This window comes from Hippocampus zosterae, chromosome 7 (assembly GCF_025434085.1).
Source record: "Hippocampus zosterae strain Florida chromosome 7, ASM2543408v3, whole genome shotgun sequence".
NCBI classification, from domain to species: Eukaryota; Metazoa; Chordata; class Actinopteri; order Syngnathiformes; family Syngnathidae; genus Hippocampus; species Hippocampus zosterae.
This window is the reverse complement of record NC_067457.1, coordinates 1,839,518-1,857,023: the sequence shown is the minus strand read 5'-3', so window position 1 is coordinate 1,857,023 and position 17,506 is coordinate 1,839,518. Positions and strand designations below refer to the sequence as shown.

Below are 17,506 nucleotides of genomic sequence, written 5' to 3'. Positions count from 1 at the left end.
CCCACTCCCCCCCACCCCCACTATCTTCCCAAAAGCCTCCACCACCCTCCCATCCTCACGCGCGTCTATGTTGTTTCACACGCGTCCTTCACTTTCCTCTTCTTTTTTTTTGTCGCCGCAATGAATTATTCACAGGCTCCTTTTCCTGGTTTGTGCCCGCAGGCATTACCTAACACCTCGCCCGCGCCGCCCACGTGCCTCGCTTTCCCTCTCGTTGATGCCTTTCTCCTCCTCCCTTCTCCTTTCTCCTCTTTCCCGTCGTTTTTCAGCCCGAGAAGATTTGCATGCAAACGATTTTGCGTTTTATGCGCTGGCACGCAGCAGCGGCACATTTTGTCGCCGCGCCGTGGTCATGCCAGATCATTTATTACCTCAAATTGGCACGTGCGGACGTGGCATCTCTAACGCTGATGTTGGAGAGCCGTACTTCAAATCGAAGTCGCGTCCACAAAAAAGGAAAAAAAAGACATTGTACGCCGCCTTGTGTATGCCACAAAAGCATTTGGATTGTAAATATGACTGTCCGCCTTCCCCACCAGCGCGTCCCCCCCTCCCCGAGGTGAAGGTGTTCCCGGGCCCTTCGGAGGTGGTGCGCGAAAGCAGCAGCACCACGGGCATGGTGGTGGGCATCGTGGCGGCGGCGGCCCTCTGCATCCTCATCCTGCTCTACGCCATGTACAAGTACCGCAACCGCGACGAGGGCTCGTACCACGTGGACGAGAGCCGCAATTACATCAGCAACTCGGCCACGCAGCCCAACGGCAGCGCCAAGGACAAGCCGCTCGGCATCGCCAAGATCTCCAAGAACAAGAAGAACAAGGACAAGGAATACTATGTCTAACCTTTATCCACATATATATAAACACGACGTATATATATATATATATCTCCCTAAAAACTAAAGGCTCGATGTACATAAATAGGTATATTCTTCCTGATAAAACACACACACACACACACTCACACACACACTTGGACGATTACTCAACAGTACACACACTCAAGCACAAACATGTACACAGACTGCTTTGAAGGGACAAAATGTACAAAACGAGATGAGCCCCAGGACCAGGCTCCTTTTATGGCCCATTGCAAACCATTCCAGATGCTCCACGGAGATGACAGCATGACAGCCGCAGTCTGCGTCCAGGAGAGAGCCGGGTGGGGGGGTGGGGGGGTATTCATCGCTCCACAGTGTCAGTCGTCAATTTTTGGAGGACTTTACAATCCATCTGCCCCCTCCATTTACCGTCGTCGTGCTTGTCCCCATTAAGGTCACAGGTGCACTGGAGCCTCTCTCAGCTGACTTTGGTGACGATTTGTGATTGGCGGCGTTGACCAGGTTGCAATTTGGCCCGATTATCAGTATGTGTGTGTGTGTATAGCCCACGATCTCTTGTAGCCCCCATGTTAGCCCTGCGGCATATATCGGACTGATTGCCCTGAGTGCAGCCACCCTTCCATTCATTCGTATCATCTTCCTTCAAGACAAACATCAAGTTGACGACTGACCTTCCCCCCCCCCCCCCCTTAAGGACATGAAGCACATACCCGAGAAAGTTGGCGCACGTGTGTGTGTGTGTGTGGAGCGGGAGTAGGCCCAAAAAGGAAAAAAAATTCAAAAGCAACAAGATGATCCAAGTCCTTTCAAGTATCTTCCCAACAACAACAACAAAAGGAACAAGCACATGAGCGACGAGGCCGGGCAAATCAGGGTGCGGCTTGCGAAAGCCACCAGATGCTTTGCTTTTGACACAAACTGTGCGGGAGATTTTACCCCTGGGGGAGACTTCACATGCTACCTACACACTTAACATACTGTACGAGGACCTGCACTTTCGTAAAAAGAAGACAACAATGATGATGAAGGAAGTACTGACTCTCTCTGGGGGGGGGGGGGGAGTTGTTTGTCATTGCACGTCAAGTTGTGGATTTGTACCGCAGACAAGGCGGAGGAGACGCCGCCGCCGCCGCCATCTTAGATTCCCGTCGCGGAAGGAACGAAATGTTCTCCACGGAGCCTGTGGAGAAAACTTGGGTTGACGCCATTGGCGCTCGACTCCCTTTTTGTCTTGGTTTTCATTGTTCTTTTTTTCTTTTTTTTTGTGGCCCTGCCCAAAAACCCTGAATGCGATGCACTGTGTTACCTTGACTTACAAATCGCATTCGCGCTCAAATCAGTCATATCTCAAATCAACTTTCCCCATTGAAATGAATGCGAATGCCACAATCCATTGCAGCCCGCTAAATAAGACCCACAAAAATTTGTAGCGCGTTTTTTTTTTTTTTGTAATGCAAAAAATATTACACAACATACATATTGTCCACTTCTTTTCTTACGGATCATATTTTTTATTTGATTGAATTTTTGCACAAGAAATGGCAAATGTCAGCAACAAATCCCAAGAGATCCACGTACATAACCCACATGAACCGATAGTACCGCCATCTGGTGGCGGGAGTGTCAAAAGCGCAATCGTACGTCAACGCCAAGCAAGAAAATCGCGGCGCCGACAACCTTTTAGGCCCGCGACACTTGTAAGTCAAGGTAGCGGCGCGTAGCCGCGCGCGTAACGGTGCCACGATGCCTGCTTTCCAGTTCTTCCACGCCATGCATGCGGGCAGAACGCAACCCAACGAAACGCAAAGGTGTGAGTGAGCCGACCGTCGTGTCCGACGTGCCGTCTTTTCTTTTCTTTTTCTTCCTCCCCCCCGCTTCATGTTCTCGCCGTCCCGCCACGTGGCGGCTCCTCTTCTATCTTCTTCTTCGTCTTCTCCACTCCCAAGCGTCCGCCGTGGGTTCTCCCATCGACCATGCTATGATTTTTCTACATGTCTACACTTTTTCTACGGTATATTGCGTTGCTTTTTATTGTTACGGTTCTTTGATGAACATAAAAAGTGGAAATTTATTATTGGGAAAAAAAAAATAGTTTTGAAGATTAATGAGTAAATAAAATATTACCCAAAGTGAGCTGGCGTGCGTGCGTGCGGGTGTCGACTGAATGCTTCTTCCTTTCTTTTGCTTTCTGTCTTTTCATTTTCTTTTCCTTCTGCTTTCTTTCGTCTTGCCCCGAAGGCTTTTTGTTGGTCGCCATCTGTGGCAACCTTGACCGCAAGCAGCTGGGACCGTGAGATTTTCACTTTTTTCACTATTTTGTCAAGTTGGGCAGGCCGTGCAGTGAATGAAATGGACCTTTGGTGGAATTTGATCCAAGCTAAATTCTCCTCAAGAACATCACAAGGCAAATTACGTTCACACCATAAAAATACAATTTAACAGCACGCAACTATGGTGCAAAAATTGGCTGTATTTTGCTCCGATCAACCAATCGGGACGGAAATATTTGGGGGATGTCATTCAAGGACAGCTCGCTGGCCTCGGAAGGTTGAATTTCAATTGCTTCAAAACACGTCCCGCTGCGAATATAGTTGAAGTTACCTTGGCCCAGCACTGGTGATCGTGAATGCCCTTGGGCAGATGAGATTGGCATGGCAACTCGTTGAGACTCAAATATAATTGGAGCCAAAAAAATCTCCTCTTCATGCATCCGCGCGTTTGTTGGAGAGCGCCTCTGCATTTGAATGGCGTTACTCGCCGCCGTCTGTGTGTGTGTAGGCGCGCACACGGCGTCCTTGGAAGCAAACGGAACATTTTGTCAGACGCAACATGTCCTGCTTTTATTGTCCACGTTATTGCTTCAAGTGAGACACAAAACGATTCCGTTTTTCTCAGTTCCTTCCCCCAGTGTTGCCTGAAAGCCAAACAACACCAGCCCGGACCTCCCCCCCCAAGGGCAAACGGTTTCTTATTTGAATCTTCGCCCTGTTCAGAGTTTCGTGTTCTACAGCGAGTGGAGAAATGTTACTTCCATGCCAACACGTCACGGCAAACGCTTGAAAGGAATGACGAGTTAGCATCAGCCAACAAACTGTCTCGTACGTGTGGTTCAAATTCACTCCTATTTGATCGAATGAAAAGTTGCAAAGAAGACATCCACAAAATCATACCCCCCCCCCCAAAAAAAAAAAGATTTTATTATGTATTTCTACTATTTGCTTTGCAAGTTGGTGATGCAGAGGGAGGGACGTGAGGAACAACCCCCACCCACCAACACCAAACCTTGTGTTTCTTATCCCACCTCATTCTCAAGCCGGAGTGTTTGCGCAAGAGTGACGAGGAGAAAGACGTTTGACAACAATTGCCGTGTTGGATGAGGCGGTTGATGATGATGATGATGATGATGATTTTGACGCTCGTCACGATGGGGGTCCAAATGAAGGCTCTTTCTCAACAAACTGTGGACTTGTGTCACAACATCCACACGTCAGACTTGGAAATCCCAAGCGGCCTTTCCTCCTCCACGCAATGCCTGTGAGTAAACACACACACACACACGGTTGAAAGATTTCTGTGGGTGCATATGTATGCAGCTTTTTTTGGGGGGGGGGGGGAATCTATCTAGAATGGAATCTATCCATTCTTCATTTTTTTCCCCACACTATGCTATTTCAAGATTTTACATTTTGTCTACTTATAAACAAAATTTAAAGTTTTTAATTTGGGGGATTTTTTTTTGAGGGGGGGGGGACAGCATTATATGCTTTTTTTTTTTCTTTTGTATTAACTTTTCTAATTTCACCCACCGCAGCATCACAAAAAGTATCTTTCTAGTCCACGTGAAAAATGTTTACAAATTGACTCATTGATTAATTCGGGAAATATATGATGTCATATTTAACAATATATGTGGTCTTAAAAAAAAAAATTAAATGACTGTATATAGGACAGCCACAATCGGTAAATCCGCACACACATATTTGCACCCCTTTGAGGGTGCAAGTTGCCCGGCTGGCGATGTGTGCGTTCCTTCCAAGGTCAAGGCAGCAGGGCAGGTGTGAGCCAGCGCAAAAAAAAAAAAAAAAATGTGAAGGACAAACCTCCCTGATTGCATGCAACACACACACACACACACACACACACACGAAACGACATGAAGCAGTGATCCAAGTGTGTGTCAACAGGGAGGTGAAGAGGACCCGAATTCCCGTGATCCGTGGCAGTGCCTTCACTGGCCTTCACAATCTCAGGAGAGTGTGAGTACCAATGACATCTTCTTTCAATCAATCATGACAATTTTGGGGGGAGATAATACCCCCCCCCCCCCCAAAGAAAAAAGGCTTTGGGAGACTTTAGGAGGACACAAAATCCGACTCAACGTCCAGGATTTGTGCTCAACCGCAGGCACATTGTTGACAACGACGTCCTGAAGACTGTGGCCGACTTTGCTTTCTCCCGCCTTCCACAGCTGGCCAACATGTAAGCGACACGTGAGCCATTGTTCCGTATTTGACTTTGATCCGCAGTGTTTCGTCTTTGTTGCGGAACGGGGGGGGGGGTACACTGAAAGACAGTCTGAACAGGATAAAGACAATCAAGTCCCGTGAAGCGTGTCCGGCTGACTCGTTTTATACTTGTGCTTGATGATGCTATTCCACACCTGTCCTGTAGATGGCAGAAGTGTGTCTGCTTTTTGTCCCCCGCCCCCCAAATTTAAGCTAATAGTTACCTCCCCTCCTCCACCCCCTCGCAGCTTCATCTCGCAAAACGCCGTGTTGGAGTCAATCGGCGCCTTCGCGTTCTCGGATCTCCCCGAACTCATTGAGCTGTGAGTTCTGCTGCCAATGTTGCCATGAAGAAAAAAACATTTTTTTTTAAATCAATTTAATAAAAAACATGGGCGTAACTGTTTGAAGTGAATGAATCTCGTTGTGCTCTTCTGCGTCCTCCAGGACCATCGCCAAGTCCAAACATCTGACATCCATCCATCCAGATGCCTTCAAGGACCTCGTCAAGCTGCGACGTCTGTGAGTTGCCATTAATTTCCCAGCTCAAAACAAGACACACACAAAAATTAGTCAGAAATACTCTCACTGAATAACGCGACATGGGTTTTTGAGCCATATGGAAAAAAAAAACGCCTGTTTGGAGTAAGTAATTCGGAGAAAGTACAAGTCTCTGTTACCCCCCCCCCCCCCCCAAAAAAAAAAGTACACGCATCACTGCAGCAACGTTTTTGCGCTGTGCCCTTTGCAGGATCATCTCCAACACGGGAATCCTGACCTTGCCTGATTTCTCCAAGATGCACTCGGCCGCTGACTACTTTGTGCTGTAAGCGCATAAACACACTTTGGCGCCTCCTGACATTTTTGGATTTGAATCTGCGTTTCTATTCATTGTGCTTTGCCTAGCGACCTGCACGACAACAGCCGCATACAGAAGGTACCCGCCAACGCCTTCAACGGCGCTTGCACGCAAGCTATCAGAGACATGTGAGAGACTTTCCTTCATTAAATTAGGTGCACTTTTACCAAGCCCCCCCAACCCCCCTTTAATCTCTGCACGGTATAAATTTTCTTATTAATTTTTTGAGCGCTATCATTTTTATTCTGACTAGATTTCCTCAAGTTGGAGCTGCGAAAAAGGAGCTCCGATAAGCACGGCTGAGCCACACAAATACGCTAACGCATAAAACGCGGGCTTTCTTTCTTTCTTTCTTTCTTTCTTTCTTTCTTTCTTTCTTTCTTCTTCTTTTGGCCTCGTGTCGGTGGTGACAGACGGCTGACCAGGAACGGCATCAAGACGGTAGCAAGAGACGCTTTCAACGGCACAAAGATGCACAGATTGTGAGTCATAACGATGGAACAGTTTTGGAGCCGTGAACTGAATCCTAATCGCGTTTCTCTCGCTCTGTCTGTGAGGTCGCTGAAAGGCAACCGGCAACTTAGTTACATCCATCCAAACGCCTTTGCGAGTTCCAGCGAGTTGGTCTTAATGTAAGCGTGAGTCATCCCACTCAACATGTAGACTTGAGAAAAAATGTACATTGCTGCACATCGATGTCTCTTGGCTTTTTAGTGACATCTCGCAAACGGCGCTCAGCTCGCTGCCGGACGCCATCTTGGGCAACCTCCACAGTCTGATTGCCGAGTCTGCGGTCCGCCTGAAGAAATTTCCTCCTCCGCAAGCCTTCGCCAAGCTGCACGAGGCCCGCGTCACCTACCCGTCGCACTGTTGCATCTTCCTACCCATGCAAAGAAACAGGTATGCGCGTACAGATGGATGGATGGATGGATGGATAAGATAAGATAAAAGATAAGATAAGATAAGAAAACCTTTATTAGTCTCGCAATGGAGACTCAATTGTGAGAAAATGTGCACACGTCTGCTACAAGCCAAGTTTTGAAAGCAAACACGAAGCTGTAGCGTCCATTGACGAAAACAGATTAGTTCACTTCTCCTGTCCCACGTAATCCGCTTCAAACTCCAAGCCGCGACTCCCAGCTCCAAATCCATGGATGGGACAATACAGTACATCCTGGATCACTCGCCGCACGTACCCTTTGTTCTTTTTTAGTTCCAAGCACCCGCTGTGCTCTCTGCGAGAGGCCCGCGAGAACGCCGCTTTCTTCTGGGACCACTGCTTGGGGAACTTCAACGTCACCTGCAGCCCGGCGCCTGACGCCTTCAACCCTTGCGAAGACATCATGACCTCTGCCTCGCTGCGGGGCCTCATCTGGGTGGTGTCCGTGCTGGCTCTGCTCGGAAACGTGCTCGTGCTGCTCGTCTTGTTAGGTAACGCCCGTCGGCCGTCCGCCTACTCAATTGTGTGCTGCTAAATGAATTAATTACAGCTTAGCAAACCCCTTATGAAGTCGTCGCTTCCCTAGTCCTAGCAGGAGCTCCTTGAAGGTGTCAAGAGCAGCATTGTTGTTGTTTGCGCCTCCACTAACGCCGTACGGGTTCCACGCAGGCAGCGCGTCCAAGCTGACGGTGCCGCGCTTTCTCATGTGCCACCTGGCGTTCGCCGACCTGTGCATGGGCGTGTACCTCCTGGTCATTGCCGCCACGGACACGCTGACCCGGGGACACTACCACAACCACGCCATCGACTGGCAGACGGGCCTGGGATGCGAGGCCGCCGGATTCTTCACAGTTGCGTACTTGCCGTGAGGCCGCTGGAGAAAACGGCTTCTTTTGCGGAGGCGGAAATAAATGAAGGGCATTTTCATTGGCGCGTCAGGTGTTTGCCAGCGAGCTGTCAGTGTTCACGCTAACGGCCATCACGCTGGAGCGCTGGCACACCATCACGCACGCCCTCCGCCTAGACCGCAAGTTCCGCCTGAGGCACGCCTGTGCGGTCATGACGGCCGGTTGGATCTTCTCCTGCCTCGCCGCCACCATGCCCACGCTGGGCGTCAGTAGCTACAGCAAGGTGAGATGCGCACACATCGGCCACAACATTAGGTACACTCAATTGTTTGATTGCTTAGAGAACATTTTGAGATGTTTGTTTACATTTGATAGCATTGTGAAATATTTTTTTTGGGGGGGGGGAGAAAAAAAAGATACATTTTCCCATTGGAGGGTGTCCCTAATCGATCGTTCGATGGACAGGTGAGCATCTGCCTGCCCATGGACGTGGAGTCGTCGTGGTCGCAGGTATACGTGGTTTCTCTGCTTCTTCTCAACATGGCAGCCTTCGCGTGCGTGTGCGCCTGCTACCTCAGCATCTACCTGGCGGTGCGTCACCCGTCGGGCGCGACCGCCCGCGCCGACGCCCGCGTAGCGCAGCGCATGGCCGTGCTGGTGTTCACCGACTTCCTGTGCATGGCGCCCATCTCCTTTTTCGCCGTGTCGGCGGCGCTCAAGCGGCCGCTCATCACCGTGTCTGACGCCAAACTGCTCCTGGTGCTTTTCTACCCCATCAACTCGTGCGCCAATCCCTTCCTCTACGCCTTCTTTACACGCGCCTTCCGCCGCGACTTCGTCCTGTTGGTGGCGCGCTTTGGCCTGTGCAAGGCGCGAGCCCACGGCTACCGCGCCGACAGCTCGTCGTGCCAGCTCAAGAGCGGCCCCGTCAACATGTGCTTGACGTCGGCCGGCCGGCCGGGCGTCGACAGGTGACGATGCAACGTTAGCTATGCCTTGGCGGTTCCATCACAATCCGATATGTGATGGAAATGCCTTTGAAAGGACAGCAGACAGGCACTGATGGATTGATTGACGCTTTATGTCCAACTTTTTCTAAAGAGCAGAATAAAACATCTGAGGGGCAGTTCACAGCTGTGTATAGACAATCTCTGTTGCGTGCTCCATCCGGTTGCCAAACGAATTCACCGCTGGGAGGCATAAACATAAACTGAACTGTGACAAAATGGGGGGGTGGGGGGGAATACAATTACACTTTTAGAATTCATATTTGCATATCACGTTGAATAATAATGCCATTCTCATAAGCATAGTACTGCATATTCCATATTGTCAAGTGTCCCCATGTTCTTTGAATAGCACCATGAAACACAAACTCATTATTAGCAGTGTTGGTGTTTATCTTATGTTACATGTACCAATTGCAAATGTATTTATGTTCTGTTGTTATTATAGCCTTTATAAAGATGCTTTCTTCAAACATACTGTATGTGCCTGAGCAATTTGCGTTCGTTCGTGCGTGCATGTGAGTGTGAGAGAGCGAGCTGTCGTTATCGTGAGGCATTCACGGGCCAAAATCAGCTGATATTTATTCTCCTCCTTACAGCAGCATTTCAACACCGCTTATCCTGAACAGGGTCGCGGTAGGGTGCTGGAGCCTCCACCAGCTGACTTCGGGCGGAAGGCAGACTACACCCTAAACAGGTAGCCAGTTAGTCACAGGACACATAGAGAGACAAGCGACCATTCACACCCACATCCATACCGTCACCGAGTGGGAACCGATCCCCTAAATGCACGCACACAAGTCAGGTGAGTGTACCACTGCACAATCAGTGTTGTTTTTTGCAATTCGTGTGTGTTGCCATCTGGTTTCACGCCATTCGCTCATTTTAATGGCACCGTAAGTAATAATGTTTTGTTGCTGCATTTTGATTGTCTCGTGACACCGTTATTAATCTAATATTTCATGTTTCTTATCGTGCTCAGATACGGGAAACGAAATAGCAGCTAAATGTCGACCCCAAGTGGTCAAATAGAATACGAGAAGTTAGCGATTTGATCGCTTTAGTGCAGTAAAAAAAGGGAATGATAAACTCCCAATTGGGCGGTGAACATAAATAATAAACATTTGGACACCAATTTAGTGATTAATTCACCCAAAAAACATAACTGGCTAAATTACATTTTTCTGACGAATGTCGTACGTCAGTACTAATCCTCGACGTCATGAGCGTGCTTCTCGTCTTCGTTTAGAAGGATTTAAGTAACTACACCAGTAAACTCTCATTCCCGTTGTTTCATTCCAAGTGTCTTTTGACGAATAGAAAAATAATTTCACTGGACGAGACCGGAAATTAAATTATCGATTTCAAGTCAGTACTGTGACGCAGTATGCTATCTCGCGAAGATGAATGGTGCGCTGCGTCATTTGTCTATTTAAATTAAAATATTTTTTATTGTATCGTCCTTTATAAATAAATACAGTTAAAAAGCTTCAGTATATTTACTGTACAGTATTTATTTGTCAGGCTAGTTAATTCTCAACGCCAACAGTATGTCGAAAAGAAGTGTTCTTCTTAGGCGTCACCCGATTGGCCGGCGCGTGGGAGGAATATGAAAGCTCCACTGCGATTGGCCTAATAGGTCATGGCTCATTTTTTTTTTCTCGCGATTGTTTCCCGTGTGAGTTAATGGCTCCTCCTGCTACAGACGGAGACGGAGCTGGCTTGAGCGGCGTTACGGGGGAAGCAGGAACGCGGCGGAGAAAAACGGACAGTTGCACCCCAACTACTTGTGGTTTCTCTGTCGCAGTTGTCTCGCTGTAACCCGAGAGAGGCCGCCCGGGCTCTAGTACGGAGCTGAGGGTTAAATTTAGACGCGTCTCGGCTCGAGGACAGCTCCGTGTTTTTAACCAGCGACCAACTCCCCAGATGAACTCCGTCAGAGCCACCAACCGGAGACCCAGGCGAGTGTCGAGGCCGCGCCCGGTGCAGCCCGAGCGGAACAACGGGGACAGAGGTAAGACAAGGCCCCCCGGTGGGCTTGAGAGCCGCGTCGAGCGGGACAGCGAGCCCGGCGAGCTTCCCGAGGCGGGCTCGGCGCTCGACGCCCGGTCCCACTAGGAAAGACCGAGGCTTGACTGTGTATAGCCTAGGCCAGGCCGCGCTTTGTTTAGCTTGACTGTAGCGCGGCTAGGCTAAAAGCTAGCGGAAGGTTGGGGTGGGGGTGGTTGTCTCCGCTGAACGTAATGCCTCTGTAGCCAGACGGCCGACGTTTCACTACCGATATCGGCCCTATTATCTCGGCTTGTGCTGGAGGGAGAAAGGGGCTGTCCTTTGCGGACACCCTCGCCATGCCCCCCTCCCCCTTCGCTTTCTGTGTCGCCGCATTCCCAGCTGTCACTACCGATTCCGAGGGTGTAAATCTGCGGCGTCCCGCAACACTGCCATCTTAGGGGTGGAACAAAAACATTAAGCGGCCGTCATTGGGGCGACGACGCTCGGCTAACACTGCGCCAAAACCGCCGCACGGACACTGGTGGACGTGGCTTTGCAGCTGATTTGACAGTGTCCATTTTGTACGGGGGTTTGTAGACTTTGTTGCCCCCCCTTTGCTTGCTTGCTTCCTTGTTCTGCGTGCTAGCCGCCACGGCTAGCTGCATTTGTTTACACCGCGAATTTGACTGCTACGCACTTGGCTTTCGGAGCCTTTAGCCTCGCCTCCTATCGCCCCCCCCCAAAAAAAAATGTGCGGCCCGTTTTCGTTGGGCTGCATCACAATCACACTGCTCACACAGCAGCAAAATGAAGGTGTGCGTGATAGTCACCATCACTGAATTATCAATCATGACCAACCTTTGTCTACCTCACATGAGCTACTGTATAGGAACATGACGCAAAAATGTTCTTTTTTTGACATTCTTAAACACTGCAGTTCATGTTCTGTACCGCACCTTTTGTTCCACCCAATGTGTGTGCGTGTTATAAATATATTGATGATGTGTGTAGATGAGGAGGCTCCCGCAGCAGCTGCCGCAGAGATGGCGATTGAGGAGTCTGGTCCAGGAGCTCAGAACAGTCCTTACCAACTCAGACGCAAGACGCTGCTCCCCAAGAGGAGCGCCACAACCCCCGCCGCTGCCTCCGCCTGTCCCAGCAAGGGCCTGATGGAGGTTTGAGCTTATTTGTCGCAGCGTATGTGAATGTGTGTGTGTGTGTTTTGTATGTGTGTGTATCAGTGTGGTGAGATGGACTGTCCTTTTCTACAGGGAGCGTCCACGTCCTCTACAGAGGCCTTCGGCCATCGGGCCAAGCGAGCGCGAGTATCCGGTAAGAGCCACGACTTACCAGGTTTGTGTCTTTAAAATTCGCTCTATTTCATTCGCGACGTTGCCGTCATTTTCTCCCTTCCCTTCTGACACTTCGGTGTGGTCCCATTGCAGCTGCACCAGCAGAACAATATCTGCAGCAGAAGCTCCCCGACGAGGTGGTCCTGAAGATCTTCTCCTACTTGCTGGAGCAGGATCTCTGTAGGGCGGCGTGCGTTTGCAAGCGCTTCAGCCAGCTCGCCAACGACCCCATACTATGGTGAGTGGATACCACTGATGGCTCACTTGATTGTAATGTGGCAAGCTGATGTCTGTTGCTTTTTTTGGGGGGGGGGGTGAATATCCCAGGAAGCGTCTGTACATGGAGGTTTTTGAATACACGCGTCCCATGATGCACCCAGAGCCAGGACGCTTCTACCAGGTCAACCCTGAGGAGCACGAACACCCCAACCCCTGGAAGGAGAGCTTTCAACAGCTGGTAAGTGGCGCTTCTCTTTGTCTAATGGTGTATTGTTCTGTTAAACAAGGTGTTTTTTTTTAAAGATGGCAAAGACACTGTTCTTGAAACTTTTTCAGGCAGTTGCAAATACTAAAGTAAAAAAAAAAAGTGCTGACAAAAACAAAACTGGTCATGATTATTTGCCAAAAATAATGACATGTCAACAGTACGAGAAACGAACGAGCCTTACGGGATGTAACGCGTTCATAAGTAGGCTCGTGTTTGTTTTGTGTGTATACTTGGTTTCATGCTGAGGCCTGTAACATACTTATCCTGCTGCTCAGGCTCCAAGAATCGGTGCAAAGCAATTGTAGAGACGTCCGTAACAATTGAATGACGAACCGTTTTGTAGCATCCGATAGCCCCCGTGTCAAGGCACGTTCATAGTGGCATGTCAAATTGCACTGATGATTTTTCATAACCGATGAATCGTTTAGATCTGCATCCCTCCATTTTCTGCGCCGCTTTATCCTCATGATCGTGACGGAACCTGTCCTCGCTGCAGCAAGCGGGGTACACCCTGAACGGGTTGCCCCCCAATCGCAGGGCACACAACTATCCGCCCTCACGATCACGCACGGGGACAATTTCGATCGTTCCATTAACCTGCCGTGCATGTTTTGGGAATGTGGGAGGAAAGCGCAACACCCGGGGAAAACCCGCACAAGCATGGCGGAGAACATGCAAAGTCCTCACGGGATCATGTTTCACTGACACAAGCGTGGGTGTTGGCTTCTGTCTCAGTACAAAGGTGCCCACGTCAAGCCGGGCTTTGCCGAGCACTTCTACAGCAACCCGAGCAGGTACAAGGGCAGGGAGAACATGCTGGTAAGTCAGATGTGTCCTGGTTGGTGGTGTTGTTAGCCAGTGTCCCAATACTTTTGACCATTAAAAAAAATCGTGCCCCCTTCAGTACTACGACACCATTGAGGATGCGCTGGGCGGCGTGCAGGAGGCCCACTTTGAAGGGCTCATTTTTGTGCACTCGGGCATCTACACGGATGAGTGGATCTACATCGAGTCTCCCATTACCATGATTGGCGCTGGTACGTACAACGGTTACACTTCAGTCCTGTTTATATTTGTGAGAAAGTTAAAAAAAAAATTTGGGGGGGGGGGTGGGGCTGGAACCGATGAATGTCATTTCAGTTCATGCAGACAGGCAAAATTTCACGGTATAAATGAAACTTGTAAATCAAGGTTCCGCTGTAAATAGTGCCTTCTCCTCAGCGCCCGGGAAAGTGGCGGACAAGGTTGTGATCGAGAACACCAGAGATTCGACGTTCGTCTTCATGGAGGGCTCGGAGGACGCATACGTCGGCTACATGACCATAAAGGTAAGACGGATATCGCTGATGAGAGGCACAAAGACAGCTTTAGAATCTACTTTCTTCGTCGTTGACTCGCAGTACTTGTTGGGAGGAAAACAAAAATTAAAAAGTGTCTCTTTGCGTTTGGCTTGCTACTCTTGGCTCCCTCCTCAGTTCAACCCTGACGACAAGTCGGCGCAGCACCACAACGCGCACCACTGTCTGGAGATCACCGTCAACTGCAGTCCCAACATCGACCACTGCATCATACGCTCAACGTGCACGGGTAAGCGGCGAGGCGACGCTCCACTCGTCTGCAAAAGCCGTATTGGGAAACGCTCCCCCTATCCACGACGTCCGATCTTGCTTTTCAGTGGGTTCCGCCGTGTGCGTGAGCGGCCAGGGAGCGTGCCCGACCATCAAGCACTGTAACATCAGCGACTGTGAAAACGTGGGCCTCTACATCACGGATCACGCGCAGGTAAGCGAGCGCTCCTCGAAAAAAGGGGGGTGGCGGGAGGGGGGGGGTGGGGCGGCAATGAACGCTAATGCGCACTACGCGTCATTTCAGGGCATTTACGAAGACAACGAGATTAGCAACAACGCACTGGCGGGCATTTGGGTAAAGAACCACGGGAACCCCATCATCCGACGCAACCACATCCACCACGGGAGAGACGTCGGCGTGTTCACGTTCGATCACGGCATGGTGAGCAAACTTGAATGTGCGCACGTTGGGCCCGGGGAGTTGATTCGTCCCTTCAAGTTTATTTGTGGGGGCGGAGATTTTGATTGTTCAAATCACCAGATTGTGGTGGTTCAATGTGCGCCCTTGCCGATGTTGCACCGCTTGCACCAGCAACATGCCTGGAAACGGAAGAGGCGCAAAAGCAGCGCTAAGCGTTGCCAACTTAAGTGATTTGGTGGCTATATTTAGCCAATTTTCCATCCTGTGACTTGATTAGCTCAGCTTTTTGAAAGTCCTCGCTGGTAAACATGGTAATCTAAAGAGCCATTTAAAAACACAGATCAATGTTAGAATTGCAGGTGCACACCCAACAAAAAAAAAATGGAAGAGAAAAATGTTAATGACCTCACCATACTGTTCTGTGGTTGCTGTTGAACTCAAATGACCATTTTTTTTTGCAGCCAGTCTCAGTTCGAATGAGTTTCCTCCGTCCTCGGCGTTTCCGGGTTCACCCTTGGAGGGTGTAGAAGAAGCTCAGTCATTCAGGGGGAGGATGAAAATGTCTCCTTACCCGCTGAAGATGAGCGGCTTTGACGGCCTTCTCGGCCGGCCCTTGCCCACTTTCTCATTTGACGGATGTACGACCTTTCAGGGCTACTTTGAGAACTGCAACATCCACCGGAACCGCATCGCTGGCTTCGAAGTGAAGGCGTACGCCAACCCCACGGTGGTGCGCTGCGAGATCCACCACGGCCAGACGGGCGGCATCTACGTGCACGAGAAGGGGCGGGGACAGTTTATTGAGAACAAGATCTATGCCAACAACTTTGCCGGTGTGTGGATCACGTCCAACAGTGACCCCACGATACGGTAAGCAAGGGGGGGGGGGGGGGGGTCCCTCGCGGGCACGCATCCAACCCACGAAAGTTGATTTGCCGTGCTGCCAAAGCGACGTTGACCCTTTTTTGTCGCCAACACAGAGGCAACGCCATCTTCAACGGCAACCAGGGAGGCGTGTACATATTCGGCGATGGGCGGGGTTTAATCGAGAGCAACGACATCTACGGCAACGCCCTGGCAGGAATCCAGATCCGGACCAACAGCTGCCCCATCGTGCGCCACAACAAGATCCACGACGGCCAGCACGGCGGCATCTATGTGGTAAATGTGCTTTTTTTTTTTTTGTTTTGTTTTGTACGCGCGTTTCTTCCCTCCCTCTCTTTGTATTAACGCAAAACATTACGACCGGCCGGCAGCACGAAAAAGGCCAAGGAGTGATCGAGGAGAATGAAGTGTACAGCAACACGCTGGCCGGCGTCTGGGTGACCACGGGGAGCACGCCCGTCCTGCGCAAGAACCGCATCCATAGTGGCAAACAGGTCCCCTCCGCCGCACAAGCATGCAACTCTTGGCGTACACTTCTGCAGATGCGCTGCTTGATATGTGAGCGAGAGAGCTTCGGCTTTGGCCAACCTCACGTAGCGCCGGCTACATTAGAAATTGTGCTCTGATGCGCAAATGTAAGTGGCGCTCTCGTGTTTGGATGATTCGGTTGGTTTCACGGTGTGGCCATCTTGACTGATTGATTTGTTTCCACGTGTGTGTATTGGATTCAGAATTTTTGAGTCTGTTTTATTATTTTTTTTTTATAGGAGGGAGAAACACCGTGTCAAGATGAGCAATTGGATTCATGGTGCCGCCGTGTGGTGTGTTGCAGGTGGGCGTGTATTTCTACGACAATGGCCACGGCGTGCTGGAGGACAACGACATCTACAATCACATGTACTCCGGCGTACAAATACGGTAACCTTCACTTCGAGACGGACAGGCTGTAATATCCGTCGTCTAGATTATCTGCAAGTCCTGCCGTCCTGTAAATACGATTTCATGCCGTTTGTTTGTGGTCGCCAGGACGGGCAGCAACCCGAAGATCCGGCGCAATAAGATCTGGGGTGGACAAAATGGCGGCATTTTGGTCTACAACTCAGGTCTGCGCGACGCATCCCCGCCCTATCTGCTCAGAGCGCACACAAACCCGCGCGTCTGACCCCCCAACCCCCCCACCCCCCGCTAGGTCTGGGCTTCATCGAGGACAACGAAATCTTCGACAATGCCATGGCGGGCGTGTGGATCAAGACGGACAGCAACCCCACACTGAGGCGCAACAAGATTCACGACGGCAGAGACGGCGGCATTTGCATCTTCAACGGAGGCAGAGGTACCCGCCGCCTTTGGCGCCGCGCCTACACGTGCGTATGCGCGCGCCTCTGACGATCTGCCACGCCCGTGCCATGCGTTCAGGCCTGCTGGAGGAGAACGACATCTTCCGCAACGCTCAGGCGGGCGTGCTGATCAGCACCAACAGTCACCCCATCCTGCGCAAGAACCGCATATTTGACGGCTTCGCCGCAGGTCACAGAAACTTCAAGCGCCATAACCCCCCCACCACAAAGCGCCTCGCTCAAACCTGCCCTCCTCCCTGCAGGTATTGAGATCACCAACCACGCCACCGCCACCCTGGAGGGAAACCAGATCTTCAACAACCGCTTCGGGGGACTTTTTCTGGCGTCGGGCGTCAACGTCACCATGAAAGGTACAATCGCTTATGTGAGGGATCCCGCCCTCCCTCCCCATTTGATCCGAAAACCCCTCATGTTTTAGAACGGCAATTTTTTTTTGGAGGGGT

The 17,506-nt window shown here is 50.4% G+C and overlaps 3 protein-coding genes across 10 annotated transcripts in view; all 3 read left to right on the top strand.

Moving 5' to 3' along the window:
• Positions 1 to 2,969, top strand: part of LOC127604013 (neurexin-1a-like) — a 47,432-nt gene extending 44,463 nt beyond the window's left edge. For all 6 annotated transcript variants that reach the window (XM_052070776.1, XM_052070774.1, XM_052070775.1 and 3 more), the window contains one exon: positions 540 to 2,969. In XM_052070776.1, coding sequence (XP_051926736.1) covers positions 540 to 841 — 302 coding nt within the window. In that variant the 3' untranslated portion in view covers positions 842 to 2,969. The remainder of the gene's footprint in view (positions 1 to 539) is intronic.
• On the top strand, positions 2,585 to 9,475 carry fshr (follicle stimulating hormone receptor). Its single transcript, XM_052070792.1, is given in 16 exon segments — positions 2,585 to 2,649; positions 4,155 to 4,212; positions 4,215 to 4,375; positions 5,026 to 5,097; positions 5,246 to 5,320; positions 5,595 to 5,669; positions 5,794 to 5,868; positions 6,098 to 6,172; positions 6,253 to 6,333; positions 6,619 to 6,687; positions 6,763 to 6,837; positions 6,920 to 7,105; positions 7,419 to 7,636; positions 7,815 to 7,996; positions 8,085 to 8,276; positions 8,459 to 9,475. Coding segments are annotated over 16 exon segments (2,169 nt in total). The 3' UTR covers positions 8,969 to 9,475.
• Positions 9,476 to 9,619: 144 nt separating this feature from the next.
• The window catches only part of LOC127604020 (F-box only protein 11-like), a 9,398-nt gene continuing 1,511 nt past the window's right edge, over positions 9,620 to 17,506 (top strand). The window contains exons 1-20 of one of the 3 annotated variants that reach the window (XM_052070782.1): positions 9,620 to 9,805; positions 10,927 to 11,014; positions 12,004 to 12,167; positions 12,264 to 12,345; positions 12,438 to 12,582; positions 12,672 to 12,801; positions 13,567 to 13,650; positions 13,736 to 13,868; positions 14,053 to 14,159; positions 14,307 to 14,418; positions 14,507 to 14,613; positions 14,704 to 14,841; positions 15,473 to 15,690; positions 15,801 to 15,981; positions 16,077 to 16,199; positions 16,538 to 16,623; positions 16,732 to 16,808; positions 16,895 to 17,038; positions 17,122 to 17,232; positions 17,306 to 17,413. In XM_052070782.1, the coding sequence (XP_051926742.1) occupies positions 10,927 to 11,014; positions 12,004 to 12,167; positions 12,264 to 12,345; positions 12,438 to 12,582; positions 12,672 to 12,801; positions 13,567 to 13,650; positions 13,736 to 13,868; positions 14,053 to 14,159; positions 14,307 to 14,418; positions 14,507 to 14,613; positions 14,704 to 14,841; positions 15,473 to 15,690; positions 15,801 to 15,981; positions 16,077 to 16,199; positions 16,538 to 16,623; positions 16,732 to 16,808; positions 16,895 to 17,038; positions 17,122 to 17,232; positions 17,306 to 17,413 (2,338 nt within the window). In that variant the 5' untranslated portion in view covers positions 9,620 to 9,805. The other 2 variants (XM_052070783.1, XM_052070781.1) reach the window with 2 other exon arrangements.